General features: G+C 41.4%; 3 protein-coding genes across 3 annotated transcripts in view; 1 reads left to right on the top strand and 2 right to left on the bottom strand.

Annotated features, from left to right (window-relative positions):
- Positions 1-22: 22 nt before the first annotated feature.
- LOC128715016 (uncharacterized) lies at positions 23-1,849 on the bottom strand. Its single transcript, XM_053809897.1, has 9 exons — positions 1,792-1,849; positions 1,538-1,731; positions 1,365-1,469; positions 1,137-1,307; positions 938-1,072; positions 759-872; positions 551-696; positions 341-478; positions 23-275 (listed from the first exon to the last, which is right to left on the bottom strand). Exons 1-9 carry the CDS (start codon positions 1,847-1,849, stop codon positions 23-25), a joined length of 1,314 nt encoding a protein of 437 aa, XP_053665872.1.
- A 1,418-nt stretch (positions 1,850-3,267) lies between these two features.
- On the top strand, positions 3,268-5,504 carry LOC128711725 (alpha-1,3-mannosyl-glycoprotein 4-beta-N-acetylglucosaminyltransferase A). Its single transcript, XM_053806609.1, has 5 exons — positions 3,268-4,264; positions 4,360-4,490; positions 4,560-4,861; positions 5,149-5,410; positions 5,475-5,504. The coding sequence occupies exons 1-5, from the start codon at positions 3,283-3,285 to the stop codon at positions 5,502-5,504; spliced, it is 1,707 nt and encodes a 568-aa protein (XP_053662584.1). The 5' UTR covers positions 3,268-3,282.
- A 4,908-nt stretch (positions 5,505-10,412) lies between these two features.
- Positions 10,413-26,379, bottom strand: part of LOC128711896 (uncharacterized) — a 38,773-nt gene continuing 22,806 nt past the window's right edge. Inside the window, exons 5-7 of the mRNA XM_053806785.1 lie at positions 18,175-18,351; positions 11,531-11,644; positions 10,413-10,765 (exon numbers count right to left, since the gene is read on the bottom strand). Coding sequence (XP_053662760.1) covers positions 10,413-10,765; positions 11,531-11,644; positions 18,175-18,351 — 644 coding nt within the window. The remainder of the gene's footprint in view (positions 10,766-11,530; positions 11,645-18,174; positions 18,352-26,379) is intronic.

Consider the following 26,379-nt stretch of genomic DNA (forward strand, 5'->3'; position numbering starts at 1 on the left):
ACAAACATTCAAAAAATTAACGTCACTTCATGATTTGCTCAGACCGGAACAAACGTAACAACGCTGACATTGTTATGTGCTGTTCAGCTATGTCGTGTTCGCCAGAAGTGAAGGGTTCGATAGTGTTTTGTTCTAGAATTTTCGAAATGTAGGCAAAGAATTGATCCAAACGCATGTGGAACGATTTAAGGCGTGCCAACGAAGCTTTCAATGTGGTTTGAATCGCTTTCTCCTTCTCGAGGCACATGACCACATTGTCCTGATGGCAGAGCAAGCTGTTTGAAATAGAGAAGCATTTTTTAATCTTTACTTGTATGCATCTTCAATATGGGTTGCTTACCTGGGTGAATCCAATGTACAACCGCCCTGAACATAGTGTTTCGTGTTTTCATTCGTTCCGTCCAACTCTTTGTAGATTCTTTCGTTCTCATAAATATCTTTCTCCAGTTGTATCATCTTCTGAGTCTTAGCATCCATCCTACGATAAATAGTGAAAGAGATACTTAAAAAACTTCTGGTTCTCTTCAGACTTTAAACTTATCGTACGTACTCTTTAAGAATTTTAGATTCCCATACAGTTAGAGATGTGTGTTTGAATTTTTCTATCGTACTGTGTAAGCTTTCTTTTTCCTTTTGCAACGCTATCATACTGGGAGTAATTGAATCGTAACGTGATGGCCAACGTTTAGGATCAATCTGAAAAGATAGCCAAGCTTCTTCTGCATACTTTTGACAAGGAATTGTGCAAAAATACCAACCTCACCCATGCTGGCACTTGTTATCGCTGTTCGCTCTCTCGTCAATATGGTTTTGTGGTACATTAACGATTTCATATTGCGTGCACGATCAATATTGAAACCTATCGTAGATTTCTAAAGTTAAACGGAAATGGTTTAAGATTCGAGCATATTCGAACAAAAAATGCTGTAAATCTTACCTTCAGATCTTTATTCAGTGAAACCACTTTTTCAATAACCGAACGTCCAATTACAGTAGTTTTGCGTATGAGTGTCTTCTGTTCTTTGATAGCTTGCTTTAACGCTGCTAATGAGCGATCATTGTAAAGGTTGTCCTGTGGTGATACAACAGAAATAATGATTTAATGATATTAATGATAAAATGTGGCTGTATACTACCTTCAACATGAAATTTCCAATACGACGATAGTAATTTTGAACGTTACGAGCATTTCTTATCGATGCCTCACAGCGATTCAACTGCAATGCCGTTAATCTGTACTTAATCTTTTCTTCCGTTGCTCTTGGATCGTGTGTGTCAATCTGAATTCTACAAGAAAATATTTTCATCTACAAAGTATTGCAATTAGTGGCGTTAATGTCTGTCGGCAGTATCAAATATATTACCAGTAGTTTACGGTACTGTTCCCGTAGTGAGTTCACCTTCAGCATCAATAGATCCAATGATTTTCGTTTGGCAATGTTCATTTCATCAAAGTTGGAATGTATTTTCTGAAGAAATCCAGATTAAAAATGATATTAAAGTGCCGCATGAAGTGCAATCTTTACTCCGTGCATACCTGCATACATTCGCTAGGTATTTCCAAAAACCAATCCTGCTGTATGACATTGCGGATGTTAGATTCGTTAATTATTAGCTTTCTTTTAAGTGCCTCATTCAGGGTGATCAGTTCTTTTTCTACGTTAGCAAAATGTTCCGCATGGCAAGCCTTTTCGTATACGGTTTTCAACCGCGCGAGTTCAAGATTTCTCTCTATACAAGAGAAAAGTGTATTAGGTATGTGAGATTTGTTAAAATTTGTATGATACTTACCACTCAGACAAGTGTAGTGATAGTACTGTGCAATCTTATCATTTGCTGTCCAATCCATGATTTCAAACCAAACCTATTGCTTACAATTGATGGTAAATTTTCTGTAATGATGATGATCAGTTTGTGTTTAAACTGTACTATTGTATAAAAATTGTCAAGGGTTGCTGTATCTTCTGGGAAAAGTTAAATAAAATGGAAGTTTGTTATTATAAAGCGATGATTGTAATTTACATCAAAACAAAAAAACTAAATGTTTTTCATTATAAAATTTATTTACTAGTGTAGAGTAAAACTAAATTAGCGTAGAATATAAATAAATCATAATTCTATAAAACTCGATTTGAACTTCAAAATCAAATGCCATGTCGTCCACACTCGACTAACTCCATCACGATCGCTCACCTTGACACTGTAAACACTCTGTAGAGTGATCTTTGGGGCTGGTATTTTTGCAAGCTGGGCCTGGTGACGGTCATATGACAGTTGGGTAAAAAAAACAACAAAACAAAATAAAAGCCGAACAAAAAAAAAACACAACACACACGCAACGGCGACCATCCAAAAAACCCAACCCAAAAGTGCATTTTCTTCATTTTGGCCGTGAAAAGTGGAAAATGAGCATGAGCTGCATACAAACGCTTTGTTCGGTGCTATTTTAGTGGATATAAGCAGTGCATGTATCGCTCCGTAACGCTGCTTTTGCAAATGGATACACAATCCATGCAATGAAACGACGGGAATGTTTTTGTACAAGTAGAAATAGAAATCATCAATAGTTGCCTGAATGGTGGTGAGTAAGTTTTATGATGCCAATCACATTTAGGTGCATGTGGAAAAGGGGAAACAAACCTTCACGCCCCTCTTTTGGGGTTTATTCGTTACGGGAAATGGAAGAAAGTTAATGGGCGTTGGTTGGATTGGCAATGGGAAACAGGGTGATCGGTAGCGGGGAGAAAAGAGAGGCGATTATCGATGGCGTCAATGCAGCTGCCTTGGGTGTGGGAGGGGGGGTGCTAATGTGTAAAATTATACCCACAGCTGATGTTGCGCAAATGTTAACTGCAACCCAAACCCACCCCAACATTTACCTGTGACTGGTGAATCGCGTTGTTATGTGAAACATTTCACATGGTAGTGTTGTCGGTACGTGTACGTGCTTTTGTTGTTCTTGCTGTACTACATCTTCACCACCAAGTACGAACGAGCTCACAGTTTCTTGATAACCAAAAGCCAAAGGCTACGGCTACTAAGATTACGCTGTTCTCAATCTTTGCCTACCGTTTCGCATTCTGTTTCGGGAAGATGATGTTTATGCTTATGCTGCGATAGTGATTGCATTGGTTGTGCTCGTACGAGAACATTTTCATGATTGGAAAATGACCGTCTTGTAATTTATTCATAGGCGTGGAAGCTTCCACAACGTGCGCAAGCTAACTCACTTGATTTTGTCTAAATATACTCCTTCCAGATAATATCATCTTACCGGACACCATGAAAATGGGACTGAGCACTTCATCCATGCGCAGGCGTGGCTGCCTTTACGGCATAGTACTCGTGCTAATACCCTGCACGGTACTGATCGTAGTGATCGGTACCGACTACACATCGGAACAATCGATGTCGCAACGTATGGCCGAGTTTCAAATGCGCATGCAGTACCTAGAATCCATGTACCGCACGAAGCAGGAAGATGTGGCCATCCTTTCGCAGTACCTTCGGTTGGCCGCACTAAACGGGGCCTCCGTTTCCGGTGGTGGCACGGGCTCGACCGATGGTGCGAACGTTTCGCTCGCCAACTTGGATATGCTCGAAGGTTTAAGCCCGGATTCGCGATCGCTCATACGGAACGTCACATCAACGAACCGGTTAGCGGAAAGTCTAAAGCTACCGACGGCTTTCCACTTCCTGCCCCACCTGCTGGACGATTCGGCTTCGCTGCAACCGAGCTACATCGAGAGCAAGAAACGGCAAGGCGTTTCGATCGTGCTCGGCATCCCGACGGTGAAGCGCGACAAGCAATCGTACCTCGTTGAAACGATCGACAATCTTATTGCGAACATGGACGAAGAGGAACAAAACGATACGATGGTCGTTGTGTACGTGGGTGAAACGGATCTTGACTATGTGAAACTGGTAGCGCATCAGATACGGACACGCTTTGCTAGCTACATCGATAGCGGCTTCCTGGAGATTATTGCACCGGCCGCTTCGTACTACCCGAACATGAACAATCTCCGGCAAACGCTGAACGATTCCCAGGAACGTGTGCGGTGGCGTTCCAAGCAGAATCTCGACTTTGCGTTCCTGATGGCGTACGCGCAACCGAAGGGTGCCTTCTATCTCCAGCTCGAGGACGATATACTCACGAAGAAGGGCTTTGTGACGATAATGAAAAATTTTGCGCTGGAAAAAACGGCCAAGAAAGAGCACGCGAACTGGTTTGTGCTGGATTTTTGTCAGCTAGGTTTCATAGGTGAGCTTATGATGGGGGTTTTTTTTATCATTGGCCATCACGAGGCAGGTTGGTTACTGATTTTTCCTAATTGTTTTTTTTATCTATTTTTTTAGGAAAAATGTTCAAATCCGCCGATCTGCCTTGGTTAATAACATTCTTCCAAATGTTTTTCAACGATAAACCAGTCGACTGGTTGTTGTATCACTTGATCTACACGAAGGTTTGCAGCGTGGAGAAGGATGGTGTAAGTATGCTACGCAGTGATAAAGTTGTTGAGCGATCGTTTTACCGTGCGGGTTTATACGATTTACAGAAAAGTTGCAAGCAGGAAATGTCCAAACTGTGGATCCATTACAAACCCTCACTGTTTCAACACATCGGCACACAATCGTCCCTGAAGGGAAAAGTGCAAAAGCTGAAGGACAAACAGTTCGGTAAGATACCGAACTTCCATCCCCATCGGAATCCACCGGCTGTGGTACGGACCGGCATACAGCCGTATAAATCGTACACGCTCCAGAAGGCATACTCGGGCGATAGTTTCTTCTGGGGACTAATGCCACAACCCGGTGATCTGATCGAATTCAAATTCAAGCAACCAACCACTGTACGGAGGTGAGTGTAAACTGGACAGCAACTGCGAAATATGCAGATCTGCAACTAAACAACGTGCGTTTTGGAATCGATGGTATAAATGTCCACTTTTATGCTCACTGCGATCGTGATCGTAAATGTGATTGATCATTCAAGGTGATGTAATCAAGGTGATGCGGTGAAAAGCATTACCACTTTGCATTAGCTAGCCTCGAAGCTACTCGCGTACTTTACTTCGTTGTGGATCTACTATACGTGAGATAATTACGGACTTAATAGTGTCTCAACATGTGCTTTTGTCTTTTTAGATATCTTTTTCGGAGTGGTAACTTCGAACAACCTTCCGATCGTTTTTACAATACCACCGTTGAGGTACTACCGGCCAGTGGTAATGGATCGGCGATCAGTGCTACGCTGCCCTTCAACGTCACCAAGGATGGGTTTCTAGTGGTGGGTAGTTTCAACAATTACGGCATAGCGGATGGTGTGATCGACCCGAAAATAGGCAAACTGAAGGAGCTCCGCCTGCACGTGAACAGTGACAGTCAGAACTGGGTTATACTACGGGAGGTAAACTAATCACTTGGGTAGCTAACTTAAAGTCCACACTGTTTACTAATTATACGTTTTGTAGATCTACTTGCAGAGTAACAGCGTTCGGTGACAGAAACATTACCGAATGTTGGATCCGTTCGGATCTGGCGATATAAAAGCGCGTGCGGCTAGAGCACTCGTTGCAACCGGTAAGCTGCAACAGGCGCGTGCTGTTGCACAGCCCAAACGTAACAGCAGCAGTGTAATGCTTCGCCAGCGTCAGCGACGTCGTGTTTTGCCCTCGAAACTGTCCAAACGGGATGATAAACTGATGGTTGAGCTGCCACCAGCTAAACCGATCAGCGCCAGAATGACAATTCACGCAACAAACGCAAAAGTAACATGATAAACCCGTCGTCTAGCCAACTTGCAGCATGCACTTTAATCCTATGTCCAGCTTGTTTCCTGGTAGTTGTGTTTTTATCATGATCACCCTCTAAAGGGGAACGTCGTCGTATGTACAACGGTGGTTGGCCAGCATGTAGATTGGCAACAAGAAAAGGTATACAGTTGGAACGTCTCAAATTGTGATCAACGAATATTATTATTGTGTACTCCTGGAATCGCACAGATGATTATGGGATATTGTGTGTAGGATTAGTTATGCGTCGTGTCGTATTTCGTATGTATGTATAATGCAATTGAACAGTATCATAACACCCCCCCCAGTTTTGGAAGTACGGGAGAGCGCGTTTGAAGGGTATAATGTTAATAAGTCGTTTTGTATCGCTGTTGCTGTGAATGTACGTATGCGTGTGTGTGTGTACATGTAAGTCGTGTGTGTGTGTAACTTGTTTAGTGAGACTGCTAGTTTTGTGTATGTGAAACATATATGGAAAGCCGATTGTTATATATGTATAATGCTAATATTATCATAGACAAACAAATGATGCGAATCGTTTTGGCTGCTGCCACACATGGAGATTAGAGTAAGGTGGCACACACTGTTGTTTCGTTTTGCGATAAGGTAACACAAACGCACAATCATGCTTGCATACTGTTGACACATGAACAAGGAATCTCTTGGTTATAATCTCCTTTCTAACATTCTGTTCAATCCGTCGAACCTTTTCTTTCTGTTATTATTATCGTCTATTCTAGCATCGGAAAGTATTTTACTCATTTTGAAGATTAAATTGTTTGGAATTAATGCGCTTGTTAAGTTAGTTTTAAGTCTTACTCATTGAATTAGCTGTCCCGGTCAGGAGTTTAGTTTTACTAATTATTTCTTATTAACCGCAGAACGGCTAGGCCGTACATCTTTAGCTCATTTAGCAAACTTCCATCTCAATTTAGTGTTAGTGTTGCTTCCTTCCTCTTCGTAATAAGAGTTGGATGGTGGCATTGGAAAATCCTTTACGTACCTTTTTACCTATTTTTACATTCAGAAAGCCTCAGAACAAACAAACAAAACTCATAAGCACAAACAAAATAAGCAAATGGAATAGTGAACTTTTCGTTATGTACGTTTTTTTTTCTCTGTTTTGTATCGGAGACGCTAATGGCCATAACTTACGGATTTATAACGAGTAATGATTGCAGTACCGCGTGTCCAATAAGTTCAGTTTCAGTCGTACACACCCGAAACAATGCTGCATGCACACGCACAGACAAATTCGTTGTGGAATAATGTGTTAAGATAATCAAATGCCTTTTGTAAAAGAACAAATTTATAAAACAGAAGAAACGATATATGAAGAGAAAATTGAGTAGAAAGGCAAAACAAAAGGAAGAAAAACACCGTTTTTAGTAAGACTTAAAAACCGGAACCCCAAAACAGGTTTGGAAAGCCTTTTCCCTGAATAGACGGGTCGGGTGGGAATGCAAAGGATTGATCACCTTCCGTGACGGATAGGCATTTGTAATGTTTGCTGTGGAATCGAAATTGGTGTCCTTTACCTTTTCGTTTTATGTTTCGTTTTTTTTTTTTGGTTTCGGTAGTAATTCATAATCGGGTGTTTTTGCTAAAAATTCGTAAAACAAAGTGTACTAACGTGGTTTGGGGATATATATATATACATGTATAGATTGTGGCCAAGTATAAGCAAACTAATATGCTGTGTGTGAATGTGATGGAGCGTGATTAAATCTGCACTGCACCGCGTTCGTTCCTATTCGTGTAGTCTAGCGAAAGCAATAAGCCAATAATCAAACTAATGCTCTGTTACCATCTGATGGCGTGTCGTTTGTCGTGGATGTACTCGTTATGCACGGTTTCGTAGTCGTTTCGTGCAGTAATTTCCGATCACAAGCTTAGGTGGTAAAACTTTACGGTGCTCCCTGCAGCCCAGTGAGAGAAACAATTTAATTTAGAGTCCGTACCCGTACCGAAATACCGCTAGCAGATACAGTCCGAAGGGAACGCCATCAACGCTGTTGAAGTACTCTTCATTTTTCGCCAAGCGTTAGTTTTTGTCATAAGCTCACAACAGCACAAAAGAACCGCTCATGCTATGCAATTGAATCGTGATGAATCTCGTACCAGTTATTCTCAATCAAGCAAAACGATGCGATGATAATACTCAGCAGAACACGTTTGCAGTAAAGCAATGGATACACACACCCTACCTAGTATTGTGTTATCACTCAAGAAACGGCGAAGGCGTTACAAATGGGGTTGACTAGATCGGAATCATCATTCCACATTACCTATGTTATTACTGATTGAAAGCGATGAGGCGTCCTAGCTAACCAGATTTGGGGTAGCGCCCATATTCAGCCTGCAAACAATCCATCAATGAGAATCTAAATTTATGACGATAAACTTCAACAGAAACATACACACAATGGTGCAATGGTGTCAAATAAAAGAGCTTCGTTTGAATATACGATTGTTGTTTGGTTTCATTTATCTTCACATGCTGACTAGACACGATTGTTTGCAGCCGCACCGACCAGACAGTGCCAGTATTCACAATTCGCACTATCACGCCAACTCACGTTTTAATTAGACACGTATAATTAAAGCATCGTATCGTGATCTCCCTCGATGATTGGAACGTGTAGGAGCGATGGGCTCTTCTAGAGTTACGGTATTGGCATTATGTCTTCTACCAACTGAAAGACAGCTGAAAAAACTGCACAAAAACTGCAAGAGGGAGTAATTCTAAAAAAAAACCTTTGGAATACTTCTCCTAAAAATTTCTCCCAAACAAAATGATGCGAAAACTGTGAAGAACTAAATTCCCGTGAAATTCTGCTGATCGACCTGTTAAAACCTGCTGGAAAACCAATCGGTGGAGGGAGAAAAACTCATGTAAATAGCAAATACTCAAACGCTGTAAATGATCCGCGTGAAAATGGAAAGATCCGGAATCGTTCCAGAGTACTGGCGTAACACCGCAGCTGTTCGATGAAGTTCGGAGCAATCGACGTATTTTGGAGAATTTTGGAATAATCGAAGCAGTGCGGAAAAGTATATCTATTGCGGGATTCCTTCGGAGAATTTTCTTTACAGCTGGGTTTCGAATTTTCAGTGGTTTCGTAGAGCATTCCTCATTTCGTATCTCACATCATTAGATTGTGGTGCTGGCAACGCATTCAAAGCTTGCTCAGATGTGAGCGAACGTCAGTTAACTCTTGTGTTTAGTACAGCGCGTATCTCAACTCCCAACACATGGACACTGGTCAGAGGCTACTAAGTTATTCCTATTGATGACCGGTGAAGGAATTTTAGTTTCTTTTCGCATGGCAGCACAATGGCGATGACCTTACAGGAGTGTCGTGCAGAAAGACGGTAGTTTGGTTATAGAACTTAAGAGTTTATGAAGTTTCTTTCGTTTCCGCCAAATGGATAGATGAAACGAGATAAGCTTAAATGAATACGTAGTGTGTGCGTCGATGCGTTTGCCGAAATAGTGGGGTTAAGTGATTGATAGACGATGGGAGTCGACTGTGAGCGTTTAACATATTGCTTTATAGCAGAACAAGCTCAATAACCTGTTGTAGCTATAATTTTCATTCTGATAATCTGTACTACCATCATGTTGGTTTTTAAATAAACTATTCTGCTCTCCTCTTCTTACAAGAGAGTTACAAAGATCCGGTTTGATCTGGATAACTTCCTAGATCTCGACCCACCTCTAATGGGACCTCAAAGGTCTAATCACCTTCATATAAAAGATTGAATCAATGAATGGTTTTGTATATTCTATTAACTCTTTGGAACTTTGGTGTCAATCCAGACAGATAGGAGGAGTAACTTCTGGGTGGAGTTGGAACCTGAGAGGATCGCTGATTGATTGGATATTTTGGCAATAATTGGCTGGCGATGATACGAAGTTGTTTTGACGAAGATGAGATAAGTTTGTAAATTTCTCTTGCTGTATAGAAGTTTGTTTTTCTCAACTTTTCTATATTGTTTTGTACATGTAACGTTCGATCTGCCTAATAATTCCCTTAGAATTGTAGCTGCCTTCTCCCAACATTGGTTGCATTTTATTCCACGCGACACGTGTCAGCTCATCTACTCACCTGGAAGTTTTATTAAACTTATTGTTTTGCAGAAACAAAAAAAAACACATTAATTGAAAACGCGAATGCATTTCGAAGACTTATTCCAAAATATCGTTTTATTAAACGTGACATGTAACACCATTTGTTTTATCCTATAATGCGTTATGCTAAGAAATTCAATATATACACCTCGTGTAACAAAAACACAAAATCGAAACGTTAAAAAACAAAAGTATAAAAACAAAAGTAAGTGAAATTAAAATCGAATTAAGTAAAATGAAAGAAAAACAGATACAAAACTGCAAATGAACGTTGTCGAAAGGTAAACCCAACCCAATAAAGGAAGAATGAAAAAGAGTATACAATAATGATAAAAAAGGAATTTAAGCACATCGTTAAATTACAGTGCAAAACCCCAGATAACGACACGGCCCGAACCATCCCACGTGCAGTGGTACAGCTTTAGCGCCATCGAACTCATGCCATGCCACGCGTCCAAACGCACTGGGACGGGTGGGGCGATTCAGAAGCATGCGATCGGATGACATCCCATTTGATGCAACGCTTGTTGTGGCTGACGGTTGTCGGCGTCGGTGTAAACCGGTACGTGGTGTGTTCTACTGTCGGACGCTACATCCAACCATCCCGCCGTCACGCTGCAGTAACGAACGTTCTCGCACGGAGCGCTGTTCGTCCGCCGGCCGACCACTCGTACCGCGCGGTGTCTGTTGTCCTCGGCTAGGTCGGCTTCACGCCACCATCGTACGAACAGTGGCACCGCTAGGAAGGCCAGCAACCACAACATTTCCAAACGGTCCCGGTACGGTATCGTTGATGAGCTGCGATGCTCGTGATACATAGCGGCCGGATTATCACCTAACGACGTCGCAGACACGGTGTCCGGAGTGTGGGTGAGAAGAAAAAAAAAACACACACACACACACGAGTGGAGTGTGATGAAAATGGTACATGTTTGAATAAAATGAATAAATAAGCAAGAATAAAGTAGCAGTGAAACAGCAAAAACATTCCTTTTTAAAGTCGGAAAAACAGATTGGTGTTTGGATTTTAATGAACGTAAAAAAAACTCTTTTAAATAAAAAAAAATGGCGACAATTCTATCAAAAGCTCGTGTGAAAATGAGTGAGTAATTATTATGTGCTCGCTTTGTGTAGGTGAGTTGCGTGGGTAATTAAACTTTTCACAAGTTGCTGCCGCCCGTTGCTGCAGGAAGCACAATAACTGAAACATATAATTTGCGTGCAAAATAATTGTACCGAAAGGTTAAAAGCAAAAAAAAGGACACAAAATAAGTAAAAAAAATCCAAAACATGCACAGCAGAAAGCTGGCCATGGACATAAATGGTCATGCAAACAGGCAGAGCAAAACCGAAACTTGGCTTGGAATGAAAACAACAACAAAAAGTAAAATGGATGAATATAAACACACACACACAAATGACCCAGTAACGGAAATTAAAAATGCTCCGGTGTCAAAGTTTCATCAGGCGAACGCCAACCCGGACAGGATTGTAATCGTGGGAAAGTAGGGGAAAGTGGCGATCGGGCGGATTATTATGACCACCATGGCATCACACTTCCGTGGGAGGAAGGGGACGACGGGAGAGGTTGGTTACCTACCTTTGAATATATGTACAACCACGCTCGCTGGCTGTGAATTGCTTGGAACGCAGGTGTAATTTCCCGAATGCTCCTTGCTGGCCTGACTTATCGTAAGTTCCGAGTAGTGGAAATCTGTCAAAATCAGAACGAGAGAATGTGAACAGTAAGCGGTTGCGGCCAGTTTCGGTGAATTTTTCGTTGACCGGGCAAATTCGTGCGACCCAAAAACGGTGATGCGTCATGCATTTGCCAACCGAAAACAAACTTTCCCCAACAACAAAAAAGGAACCGTGTGGACCCAATTTTCGGGCGAATCGAGCCAATCAATCGTTGGCGGTGGGGGGTTTTTCTTTCTTGTTTGTTTTGATGGTGGTTAAGGTTTAAGAAAAAAAAGGCAATTTACTTTTCTATTTTTGTTTCCAGCAAACGCCAACAACCCACAGAATGGTTAATATTAGCGCGAGCGAATTTGATGTACCGACCGACCGACAGTGTTTCGACGAAAGAAATGAAATTGAATGAGTATCGGCTTTCCTTTTGTGGTGAAACGTTGGGATTCGTACAATTCAATTCGTACATTGTCGTGCAACTTGCAGGGTTGCAGCACACTCACCGTTGCCTGTAAACGCTAATTGAAGCCACTTGACATTTAGCTCCGCTTCATGCGAACGTCTAGTTCGTGCTGGTGGATGTATAATGCTCGGTCAATTGGAAACGGAATCTTTCCCCATTTTAACAACAAACTTGCTTGGGAACGAGAAATCGATCAATGGGACGAGAAATTGAAAAGTACTACAAAGCAATAGGAACAGTTACACGGCCACCAAGGTGTTAGTTTGAAGACTGGAGAGATTCGATTAAGCAACTCGTAACCGTTTCACGTTACAAAGAGCACGTTTTTTTGTGGGGAATTCGGTGTCACGGTTAAATAGATTACAGATTCAATTATCTCCACAGGTGCTTGGAAGGACTTCGGTAAAGAAGTTAGTACTACGTTTCCCAACAACCCGCGGAATTTTTGCGTACTCTTGGTTTATTATTGCGTGTTAATGCCTTGATTCCGGGGCAGCCCGGTGGTGTATTGATAGCGACGCCCGTCTTCACACGACAGGCTTGGTCTAAAATCCCATCCGGACTAAACCTCTGTACGCAGGACTAAAGTAGGGGGTAAACAAAATCAAAGAAAGCCTAAAATGGCAGGCCTCTTAGACATCTTGAGGTTGTTGTGCCGATAGAAAAGAAGGATGCCCTCATAATGCCCAAACTTAATCAAGATCACCAAATATTGTCGCCAATAATTGTATTAGAGGTTTAAGACACTTGGAAAGTTTCGGACTCATCTGGTCATCTTGCAGAGAAAAAGCTTTATTGTGTACATTAGGCAAGGCATAGTGCTTCACAGAAGACATATTGATCTAAATAACCTTTTCAGAATAGTAATATCAAGAGCTTTAGGTCATATAAGCAGTGATGTTCAATACGATCATGGTACAGTAGGTGATCAGTTATAAAGATCATCCACTTGGTGAATAACTAAATAATTGAATTCAGCGCAAGATTTCCACAAGATTTCCAGATCGAAGATCCCAGGTCGAAGATCCAAACTTCAGCCCCACTTTTACTATGAACGTAGCCTTATACTAACTTATCAACTTATATCGCTTGGTAACGATCGCTCCTGTAAAGTCACATGTTGTCTAAATGGATCCGTAGAAAGATCGTACTGAGAGGTCATATTCCTCTGGAAGATCACCACAAAATGACTAATGACTCTTCATTGTATCATAACGCTCGACCGCATCGATCATCATAAATACCAACAAGCTTCTTTAATTCTTCGTCTAATCTGTATTATTTCTACTATTACTCTTCTCATTAAATCGCTCAACAATTTTGTCTAAAAGAGTCTTTAGGTTTCTTTTTTATGTGTATAAGTTATGTGACTACTAATTTTGATTAGCCTCTTTTTAGCAGAATAAACATATAATAGCAACAATTAATTAAGCACAACATCATAAGTCATCGGTAAAAACCAGCTCCGTGATAACGATACTGTAGGTTAGGCAATAACATGAGCTCAATTCCTTATCGACGTGACATCAATACAGAGTATTTAATTAAACATGAGCCTACACTTGCCGCCAAAAACTCTGCTTTGTAAATGCCTTGCTGGAAGTCAGCTATAAATCGTAGCCAGTACATCGAACACATCGTACCAATGCACATTCGTTAACATACTGCAGATAGCCATAAAAAAGAAATGATTCATCGGGCTCCACATGCATGTGGCCACCGTCTCAAAACAAGGACGTTACAATCGTTTGATTTAGAGAGTTCCCGTGTTGTGCTTGGGATGTGGTCCGAGCACCGGTGCCCACATTTTTGGTCAACGATCCTGACAGATAGGCTCGTTAATCTGTACAACATCTTACAGATCTCCTCCGAGTGCGGTAACCAGCGTCGATAACTGGCGTATGTTACGGATTCCCTACAAGCTCGGCAGCTTCATCTCACCTCCCCTGCACTAGCCGGAAAGTGCTGTCGTACAAAATTAATTAAAATAAATGCGTTATAATGATCATGATCAAAATCTTCTCGAGCGGAAATTGGGGAGCAATGGAAATGCTGCTCGAGCAGCGTGGTGCTGCCGAGTGTGTGGCGTTAGCTTAGAGTTGCCAGTACTGCTTGCTCGGGCCGAGGGATTTATCACGTTCAATCTGCATATTCATTCCTGCAGCTGCTGCGCGACCTCACCAACATCACCGACTGCAAAGTGGCGGAGAACTTCTCGGGCATGAAACTGCAAACGAGTTGGGTGGAAAGTTGAATGCAAATTTTGGACAAAAGGCCATCATTTATTATAAAATCTGCACAAGACACATTTGCCAGCTCCTTCCAATTCCGATACCATCAGCTGGCCAACCTTGACGCCACCCCAAAACCCGGGTGCTTGAGGCTTGGTGCTGGCGGCTGGTGGTGTTGAATGAAATGAAAAAAAAAATGGATTTTGTCCATGTGCATCTACTCGAGTGCCTTCTTCATGGTTCATAAAGTCACTCGGCCGAGGTACGGGGTCTACATCCCCAACCTACCAGAGCAGACCGTACTGCTTGCAGATGTACAACGTTGGTTCCAGCTCGAGCTAACCCTTATCTCGCATCGTGCAATATCCTGGTACACTTCCGGGTTGGTCAGCTGGTGCAACTGGCGTTCATCACAAATACCATCACGAGCCACCGCCACCACTTCGGACACACTCGTGTGTGCTAACATTGGCCATATTTCATCGGGGCGACGGTCTGATTCTTCCCGGCATTATTCTCCCCGGTTTTCAAGTAGCTTTGTGTAGTGTTGGGTGGTTGGAAGCCTCACCGAAGCCGAGGGAGCAAGCAACATGGCTGGGTCAAAAATTCATTTTAATAAATGTAAGGAACGCAGTACACCCACACACATACAGTACCCTTAACGATCTACCAAAGCAGCGGTAATAAAAAAGAACGACGAACCCCTGTTATATGCTTGTACAACCGAAACCCGACATGCAACATGCTGGAAAAGCCTCGCAACAAATATGAAGAAAATCTATCACCACCGACCATGATATGTGAAATCGTGGGCCCATGTCAGCAGCATGACCGGGCCAAACTTGCGAGTGAAGTGGCCCTCAACGGCCCGGGATGGGAAAATATTTATTTTGATACCTCAACTTCCTTCAACCACAAGCAGCCCCAAACAGCCAGTCCGGGGATATTTTTTGAATGATATAGAGATGTTTGCACCGAAAAAAAGGGGGGGTCACCGTACAGTGCCGAGTGCCTTCGGTTCTGGTCGGCAAACAGACAATGGGCACATGAAGGGTGTTAACAGACACAATGCACAATGATTCAATGGTTGTTTGTTCGGAATAGAGAAAAAAAAAAGAGACGAAAGCTAACTTCTTCAGCACCATGTTTAACCTTTTTTTTTGTTCGGCCAGTGTTAGTTTTAGCATACTAACGTGATGTCAATATTTTATTCCGCTCCATCCATGAAGGCGGCAGACGAGCACCATGATTTACGGTTCCAAATTCCCTAAAAGCTGTTAACGCCTTTTTTAAATAAATGCAAAAATGTTTAAAGTACTCCCCAATGGTTCCTTTCTGCCAACTATTGTTCGCACAAGTTGTGTTTGCCTTGGACCTTCTCAACTCTGCACTCATAATCAGTACGGCAGCAGAAGGATAAGATCGCACGCCTGCTACGCAGCACCGACTGTAGTCTCGTTTTAAAATGTCAATATCGTTGCTATCTAATTTCGTTGAGTGCTTCCGCGTACAAACGGTCCGCCTCGGTGACTAATGGATTGGAAATAAATGTTGCATAACGGCAGCAAATGAAGGTGTGCGCGCTACGCTGTGTCGATTCCTGTCCATAAATCAATTAACCTGGTGGCGGCTGGGTGTGGAATGGTAGACAATTGCATAATTCTGCGCCCGTGCATAAACAGGGAGCGAGCCGGGTAATCTATTGTAAGGGGCTGACTAATGTAATCATGTTTGCGTTGCATTGTCGTCCGGTTCGCATATATGATGATGTGCATTTGCCGGTACGATCCTTCCTCTGCGTAACTCCTGCGGTAAGCTTTATCGTGCTTCGGTGGTGCGCGGTTGATACGGTTAAATAATAATAGTTCGGTGTATAAGGGTTTCAAAATGGGCTAACGAACGGATTACGAAGGATAATAGGCTAATATACGGACTAATTTACTACCGAGCATACTCAATGTCAATGAACGTTAAACAAATGAGTTGTATCTTAATAAAGACGCCGAAATTGAATGCACGATTTGTGCAATTAATTTCTAATTATTAGACTCATTAAGTCAATTTGGAAGTGGCGCCAATTATCCCGTACCTATTCGAGTATGTAGCACTTAAAATGATGTTTTAGACATGAATTATAATCCAGAATTGGGTTTCGAGACGGAAGTACGCTTGGATATTCAGAACATCAATCCAGTGACATTGATGTTGAGATAGACGCGTGGGTGCCGAAGGCCAGCCAATCGGTCTTTCTGCAGTCTGAGGAAACTACCCCACTCAAAACACCCATTACGACGAACGAACTCTTGGGAAGTTCTTTATGGCTTATATAGTTCCAGTACTCAGATGCGCCTCTGAGGCATGAACTCTTAGTTGACTTCGAGAGAAAGATGCTCAGATGAATGTTGAGCCCCGTATGTGTGGAAGGACAATGAAGGAACCGCTACGATGACCAGCTCTGTGAGCGGTACGGCGAACTCACTGTCTCACACTCACTGATTAGACTCGCTAGGCTCCGTTGGGCTGGTCACGTCATGAGAATGACACTGGACGACCCAGCTCGTAAAGTCTTTTTAGGTTGTCCACATGGACAGAGGAGGCGTGATAGAATGTCTAAATTGATGGTATTGATGAGTCCGCCAGCAGATATTGGATTGGCTCGACCGTAAGCGGTTGAAAGGACTTATGCGAAACGGTTGTAGCGCCTGATAAGTAGGTAAGTAATAAAGTGTCTCTGTTCTGAGCAAACACAAGATCACAAATTCCAAGATGCCCACCAGCTGTTTTAGTGGCATGCGAAAGTTTAATTCACCAGTTCTTGAGCTAGCTGAAGTATCATTACATCCGAATTTTTCATGATAAGATAGAGCTATAGCTAGATGGGGGAAACACTTCACGAGTTGGATCGTCCGGTGTCTTTCCAGTGACATAATCATAGGAACATGGTGTGAGTAGGGAGTGAGTAGCGCCATAGTGAGATTAACGTGCAACTCATAGAGCTATTCATGGTGGATCATTGCTCACTAAATTGTCCTACTGTCCTATTTACAGAACTTTTGTGAAATTTATCAGTAATTTTAATACAATATATGGTGTTTTGCTGTAAAAACTGCACGGTGGTTGATCAATTTTGTCTAAGACACTGAAGATCTTGACTGGAATTGTAGCAGCAGCTGATTGTTTTTTTACCATAAAATTCTCCAACATTATACAGACCGAAAGCGAGTTGGGTGTTCGATCGAGGGTTTTCAAATTCAAGAAGCTTTTCAAGCATTCAAATCGATGTTTTCGATCAGAACGATAACTACATGCTGAATATTAGTAGCAAAAACGTGAAAAACATCTTACTAAAACTGGTTTTTTATTATCCTTTTCTCCCTCTCTCTCACTCTCTCTTTTCTGATATCTTATCACGGTAAATAATCCTGTCGACAACCACAAGCTGCATAATAAAATGGATGCTGTTCCATCTCGTACCGGTAACGGGAAACTATCGAATGTGGAACTGTTGTTTGGCTTCCGGATGGGTTACACACCAGTCTGCAGGATGTGCCACACCGTACAGGGAATACCTGTTGCCACCGATGCTGGGGACAAGCATCGATCCAGTGGCACTCACATTATAATACCATTATGTAGTGTTTATCCAATCATGCTACTTGAAAAGCTATTTCGATCAACATCAACGTCACTGTTCGCGACGGTTCACGATGGGTGCCCATGATGGAACACTGTCGATGGTCGTGCGTACAACAGAACAAGGCCGGAAAGAGGTGATGGCGCTTAATGAAAAACCCATCCCAAAGGAGCCGGAGCACGGTGCGAACCGGGCAAAGCACAGCACAAATACAGCACACTTACCGGCTTCGGTGGAAACGTTGATGCCCCGGTCGAGGTCATAGTTGATCATGCGGTTGTTGTGGTACCAGAATATGAATGCCGAGGCTTCGGTGCTCTGTACCACCCGGCATATCAGCTTCAGCGTCGAATCAGGTGTCAGATACTTCACTTGTGGTCCAACTATTTCCGCCCGTGCCTCTGTAAATGGGAAATGACAATACGTGAAGAAGATGAATGGTGTGTAGTTGCTAATATGTCATGAAACAGTGCAGCTTCAGAGAAGAGCAACAACAGTGTTATGTGTTTGATGTCACCAATGGGAGATTTCTTATTTGCTACTTCGTAGTGCTGGATGAAGTTGACAGTTGTAACGTGTGCATTGAAGTTTAGCATTAGTGTTGGCAGCCTTTCTTCTCTAATTATGTGACTTTTATTTAAGGGGGTAGTATACTCAGTCGGTGTAAAAAAGGATATGTTTGGGATATTTTTAGATAAATATAAATGCTTGTCAAAAGTGGAATCACATAAGTTAGGTTGAATAATTTTTATTTTGCTGATTTTCGGCTCCCTGCATTAGATATAGCGGGACAACTTGCAGACTGGTGGACATTTTAAAACCCATTACATTAAAAACCATTGGCAGACATTATAGAGGTAAAATAAAACAATTTTTCTCACAAATACCCCATTATCATATTAATAATAATGAGACAGAATAAAGTACTAACAAAGCAATAAAATACTTTACAATACTTGAACTACTTCCAACGAAATTTTTAAGATAATAAAAATGCATGAAACTTGCATTGTCTATTAACCCCCTGAATGATGTACGCTAGACCTCACCGATTCCAAGTTGGTTATTTTATAGCATGGTTATTTGATACCCACTTCCCCAGCCGTACAATTCCTGAGTAATGGATTGACATTCCCGCGTAACTTCGCCAAATGTGGGCTGGGTAAGGATCAAAAGCCTACCATTTATTAGGTCGGCCTTTCGACCTGCGTATATTACTTCCATTTCCGGGGCTTTTTGTCTTAAATTCTACGGACATTGTTCTCTCGTGTCAATTGTGACTCGTGACAGGGTTGTTGCTTTGTTACAAGAAATCTTGAGCTCGTCAACCCTCGATTCCGTAACAGTTGTACAAACTGTGTGCATCATAATAGAACGTGCCCTCAATACAATGCGGCGAACAACCTTGGGGGCTTTGATTATTTCCAGCAGTCAACTCTCATTTTCTTTCCGGCTTTGCAAGTTTGCGAAAGGCGGCAGCATCAGCTCCCCGGGGCAAGTGGGACCGGCACGTTAACGAAGATGGCCTCGTAGCAACATTCGCCCGGTGAAGCATCCCTCGAGATGTGCTGCTAGCCTACGCCATCTGCTAAATCCGGAAGGCAATAAGGAGAGCAACCGAAGCGCACCGAGCACAAGCAAAAGAAAATCCCGGAATGTTATCAATAAACTGATTATGGGACATAAATCCTAATTTTTACTTTTCCGTCTTTTTCGGTGTGGATTTTCAATTTTTATCGCCACTGCCAACGGCAACCGGTTTTTTTTCTGGAGTTGAACAAGGAGAGACGTTCGATGTTCACTACACTGTTCAATCGTGTGATCGAACGACTCGATCATGGGGATAGAAGGGGAAGGGGGTGGGGGTTGTGGATGGTTCGCCCCCAAAAAATACCCTCACCGTAAATCGTGCGGCCCGCGCTGGATGGTTCGTACGGTAAAAGGTAAAGTGTGACTGTGAATGAGGGAATAAAATGGCAACGCAGCAGCGATGGTTTGATTTCCGAAAACAAATAATCCGACACTGTGCCAAGTACACAGTTGAACACAAAAAAAAGATTAAGATTGCGAGGCACAAAAACGTTGCCTTGATAAAAGGCGTTTGAACATGTCTTGGGAAACATTTATTCGGAAACAGGACAGCCCAGTAGAGGTTGTCAGCCGAAAGCTTTCAGTCAAACACTGTCAACCAGCAAAATGTTTCTTCGTTTCTTGTTACTTTTCTCGGATTTTCGGTGATTTGTGTCACTTTTCCGTGAGTACATTAGTGTGAATTGGACTGTTGATTAGAGATTGAGTATGATTTTCTATGCTGCTGTGAGTGGGTAGTGAGTGAGGTAGTATTGGAAATTGATAAAACAAAAATCGATTGATAAAAAAAATAACAACAATACAAAATGTGTTACAAAGCATTACAGGTTTCATAACATACTTCTCAATTTTTATGATTGATAATTATTGTCAAATTCATTAAAAAAGAGTTAATGATGCAATATCGATCATCCCTCAAATGGTGTCATATATCCTAATAAAATCATATTTTAAAGTATTTTTTATTAAAAATAAAGTTTTTTTCTTACATGAACGGTTCATTGCTCGAGCGATATCATTAACCATTAGCTGTTCAGTCCATTGTTTTTAATGACATCTTTATCGTACCACTCAACTCAGCAAGAATGGTGTGCTGTGTGGCTCATGCATCATTATGGGATTATTTATGTTCGCTGGTGCACCCTTTCTCACACACATTTATATCTGCGCTCATCAGTGGCACATCATCAACCACCGACTTTGGCTTAACTTTGACCACAAACACTGAACCAGTCATGCATTCATTCATGCGGTGGCTTTCATTCCAGCACAGCTTCAACAACAATGAGTGGCCCATTAACGTCATTGTGCTCAGCGGTAGTAGCTGACGGAATTGAAAAGGCGCACAGAGAGAAGGGAATAAAAAGCAAATGAAACTGTAAAAAAAAACCTCCACAAGTATAAAGTCACTTTACGACACAAAAGACTGCGGGGACAAACGCACACACACACACACACACGAGGACACGTGGGATATTGTTGCCGTGAACGCCAGAAGAGACGAGAGCCATTTCCTATTATTTTCTAACCACCATCCTTTATTACCATCCCGTTTACCTATTCGGCTTTCCCTATCTAGCGCCTGGTGAATGGTAGTACGGTACGGGTGCCATTCTTTCAAGCCAACTTCAAGCTCATGCTCTTATTTTAGCGTAATTTTAGGACCAGTAATCTGGCGCAAGTGTGGCACCGTTCGCGAACGTGTGTTATTTGTTTTTTAAATTTGCAAAATTGCAGTACATAAATTTTGCTGAATGCATTCTACAATGGGGCAGGATGTGCACTTACCAAAGGAAGCTGAAGGGCGTGAGTAGAAGGTACACAAATTTTGCACGTGTTTTTTTAGTATGATGGCACAATGTCGTGGTAAACTTTTTAGACGATTTATTGAACATTAAATTAGCTGTGCTGAAGTGAGTAAAACATGTTTTAAATCATGGAGACATCATAAATTTTCCGTGGAAAAAGTCCTACATTATGTTTTATACGATGTAGGCTAATCAATGGGTGTTTCATCTATTATTCAATTAAGAAAAGATTCATATTAAAGTACCTCTATCTTAGCTGTTTTCCGAGGACGAAGCTGACAAAGTAAAGGTTTGCGAAGAAAAAATTAGGTTTGATTTGGTAATTTTCAACCCAACCCAACGGAATTAGGATGCTAACTTGATTATTTTTCTGCATCAGAAAGATTAATAATTACAACTCTTATAACCATTTGTATAATTATGGTCATCTTGCTTTCCATCTTCTAATTATGCTAAAAATCCAAGTTCAAAAAATACATTAAAAAAAAACATGTTTTCAAAGTTTAGCTGGATTCCATTTTAAAAGAGGCATAGAATTGTGTCACTTCTCTTATTTGATATACAATATTTTATTAAAGTTTCTAATCCACTATCCGTTAAAACAGACACATTAAGTACCAGGCGTCTCCATCGGTGAATGTTTTTAGATTAACTTTTTAAAAGTCCTTTGTCCTGGAAGATTTGCACGAAATACAAATTTAATTTATTCTCTGATTAATGGGAGAAGGTAGTTGGAATGAAAATATCTATTACCAAAAGGTTGTTTGTGAACAAAGCGAAAATAAGTCGTGATTTGTGAATCGGAGTATATCAACTTTAATTGTGTATGGATTACAATCATTTAATAATTTTACTTGAGAATAAATTATTTCAATGGAATAAATAAAAAAAAAACTGTACTTACAATACTTTTCAGATGTAAATACACCTTTAGAAGCGATAAGAAAAATAATACAAACCGATCGAAACCGCCTACTGTGCATCGATGGAAAGACACATCATATGAATCCCTTTTGGTTGAGCTACACCGATGCACATTATTGATTTTGCTGTAGCGCATTGCAACATAAAAATATGCTTCCATTTTTGTCCCGCTTATAGATGCTAAGTAAACGTTAAAAGGCAATTTTATCGATTTTTCCATTTCCATCATCGCATCCGGAACTGGCAGATCAGACAAAAACGAGTTTGCTCGTTGATAGATCACCGGTAGCTGTGATCGTGCGTACTGTGTGCAATTTGTTTCTTCTCCATCGGAAGTTCCATTGAAGGTAAAGTGACACATGCAAAAATGTGTATCTTAAATGTATTGGGACACATTCAGTAATGGAACGACATTAATTTCACGGCACACAAAAACACTTTTGCCCATACGCTGGGATACGTTCCCGGTGCCAGTGGCGATACGGATATAATGTGGAAGCAATTTGTGTTTGATTAAATACCAACCGGCAAGCAAACACTAGCATTATCTTCAAATAAAAAAAATAATACATTTACAATTCAGTTCTGTTTGAAGCTCGTTTCATGCACGCTGTGCCACATATAAATGAACGAATTCCAACACTAACAACAACGGTATGGCTCATCGTTTTGTAACATTTTTCAGCGAGATAGTAAGATTTATTTGCTTTCAAACGCTCGCAATGCAAAACACAGCTATTAAAGCTATGAAAAATCGTTAAAATGGATCATTTGGTACTACTGGACACATCGTCACGTTGGTCCTCTTTAGGATAATTTAAAAAAGGAGGGAACGTTAAAAAGTGTCAAAATAAAACCAAGCGATTGACTTTTATCATGGAGCACCAATGAGGCGAAAATTCGCCCCACCTAAAGGGGGGAAAATTCGAAACACACAGCAAATGGTAACATTCGCCAGCATGGGTCAAACAGTGAGTACAGTTAATTAATTTTCCACCCCATCCACCCCCCTCCCGCGGGGGGTACTACGATAGAACTGTGCTGAGCCACCGTTGCCAAGCGTAAGGGCAATAAATTGAAGGACTATTTTCTTCGACCAAAACCAATTTCCCAGGACCGTTGGAGGGTGCCCAAACAAAAAAAGTGTCATGAAAATCGGAGATGGACCCATGGAAATGGGAGGAAAGGAACATTTTCCGGGGAGGAAACGGGGTACCGACTATTCATACCGCTTTGCCGCTGGGAATTGATTGCATGTAGCACTGCCGTCGCCCGGTTTCATGCTGATATTATGCTAAGCTTGTTTTATTTTCATTTCACAGTTTGCGCCGTACGGTTGGGCGCTCTGAACGCTTGCGTACGGACACTGGGTGCTAATTGTTTTCCCCACACCGGCCTGACCGGGAGCTCTAAATTGTGTTTCCTATTCACCAATTTTTCGGTGGGTGAGATGGCGGGCATGACAATGCTGTTTACGCTTGTTGTTTTATTTTTAGAGTTTTGGTTTTTTTATATACTAGTAACACCTACCCACCGAAAATGTCCATCTGGACGGTGAGGATGTAAAGCAAGAATTAATGAACGTGATGAGCAGAGGAAAAAAAAGCCAACTCAAATTCAGGCCAGCTTTAGTGAAGGTAGCAAAACGGTGTCATTCGCGATGGAAAATCACCATTTTGGTGGTCTGGATTATTTCTAAACGGCTCTGCTTTGCCGTTTTCAATGGAGATTTATTTGACTACACTGTGCGGTAAATAAAAAAACCGTACCCCGGGAAGCGTTACAGAAAACCGACACCAAATGTGGTAATCATTAGTATTAGAATGCAAAATTAAAGGTATAATTAAGAGCCACAGCCACAGCCGTTTGTCTTCTGCAGCAGGAAAGTAAACCGTGATGAGGATTTTTTTGTCTCTCCTACTTTACCGCTGGTTCGCTGTTTGAAGGTGAGCCTTATGAAGCTCCTTCCATCAAGGCGGTTCGTGCAGAAAATTTATCGTCGATGAGATCTGTTCCACGAAAATGTACCGTCGTCATCATTTGTGTACACGGCAACGAGGAACGAGGAACAACAACGAAACAATAAAAAAAGCCCCGTTCTGGCTCTAGGTAATGGAAATAGAAAGGTATAATTTGCCACTGCCACGTATTATTTGGCAATGTTGAAATGGGCCGGTTTAGCGCAACACTGCTTAACGCAGCAGCTGGAAATGGGTAAATAATGATAGTCAAAAACAGCTACCAAGCAAAGCCTATGATTCATTACTGAGATTGCTCGGGGGGTGAAGGATAAATACTTGCACACGTGGAAGGGGTAAAATAAGGCGGTGATCCGGGTGGCCCTAGGCTATGTGCTTGTATCGTATTTTTGTCTCCCTGTCGTGCGTATGTTGAGGACATTTGGGGCTAAAGTTACCTTTTCGTGTGTGTGTGTTTTTTCTTGGTCGGAATCATTACAAACAAGGATTATTATCGTAGCGATTGCTGCTCTTCTTAACTGCTAGCAGGGAGGGAAGAAAACTCTGAAAACGCTAAAGCACTGACTGTGGTTACGGTTGGCATAGAACGCACCATTGCAATGGACAGTTTGCTTGAAGGGAGACTAGAATGCCCTTGTCTGGTCTAAATGGCCAAAGAGCAGTGGTCAGCAAAACAACTTTTACCCTACGAATGTATCCATAGAAGCCACTATATCACAATTACTTGGAGGGTTTTGCCTTATAAGGATCTTGTGTCTTATCGTAAGATCCATACGAAGATGAATGCTACGCATCGGCCATTAAAGTTTCAATGATTTTCTGAACAAACGAGTGTATTATTTAAAAATCGATTTTCTATAAAAAATCGGTTATTTTCAACAATAATTAAGGATATGAAATTTCGTAAAAAAAACCAATTGTTCCATTGTGCTTCAATGAAAATATTGTGAATTTTTGTACAAAGTACTGGGCGTCTCCATTTCGCTTCGAATCAGTTTTTTTCTTTATCGGCACGACAACCTCAGGAGGCTGTCGTTTCTGGTTTTCTTTGATTTTATTTGCCCTTTATTTATCTCAATTTTATAGCTGGATAGTCAGTCTTGCGTACGGAGGATTGGTCCGGATGGATTCTGGACCGATACTGTCGTGTGAGGACTGACGCCACTACCAATACACCACCGGGCCACGCTTCGCAATCAACAGTTACTATTCAACTATTGTTTTAATCTTTGACTAAAGAATTATAATTTGTTGGAAAATACCAATGAAACATTGATTGGCGACATTAATATTTCAATAATAATGTTGTTGTTAGTGCTCACCTTCCTCACTACTCCACTCAGGATTGGTGCAATTTTATGCAATCTTGAAGCATAAGGGAGAATATTTTGTAGACAAAACACCATAAAACCCACGAAATTGCTTCCTTCTAGCTTATCTCTCTCTTTTATATACGGATTATATTTGTTCACATTTTTTACTTTTGCCGAGCACAAGCTCGGAAAAATTGAAAAAGCTTTAAATAAAGAACGGAGAATTTATCAACTCAAACAATGGTTCATAATCCTAATGTGCTTTCCGTTTGGTTGTGCAAACTTAGTTTGTTTAAGACTCTGCGAAAAAGTGTACTATACGGACTAACGAAAACGTATTCATTAGCTAATACTCGTTTCCCGGGAGTCATCATCCACTTAGCGAATGTCGATCGCCATTTTCGACGATCTCCGGATGCTTGCTACCACCGAACGGAAATAGTGTGGAAACTTCTAGCGTTCCCCCGTATCCGTTATTCATCCCCTAGCATCGCATCAAGATAGAACGCGTATAATAATCATGAAAGCGAGGAACGGCAGCTTCATTTTGTGCAGACCTTTGATATTAGAAACAGGAAGCTTGCGCGGTGCAAGAAGGGAACACTAAAATGATTAACCTTTTTGATAGTGTTCAGGGGATATAATGATAAGAGTATTATAAACAAATATAAAATGAACGTTACACTATTAATAAAGGTATGATAAATAAAAAAACAGAACGACTACATGAATGAATTGTTCATTGTAAACTCACGTTCCATTAACAATCCTCAATAAGTACTTGAAGCAATCGTTACACTTTAGCGCCGGTTATG

Source organism: Anopheles marshallii, chromosome 3, assembly GCF_943734725.1.
Source record: "Anopheles marshallii chromosome 3, idAnoMarsDA_429_01, whole genome shotgun sequence".
Taxonomy (NCBI): domain Eukaryota; kingdom Metazoa; phylum Arthropoda; class Insecta; order Diptera; family Culicidae; genus Anopheles; species Anopheles marshallii.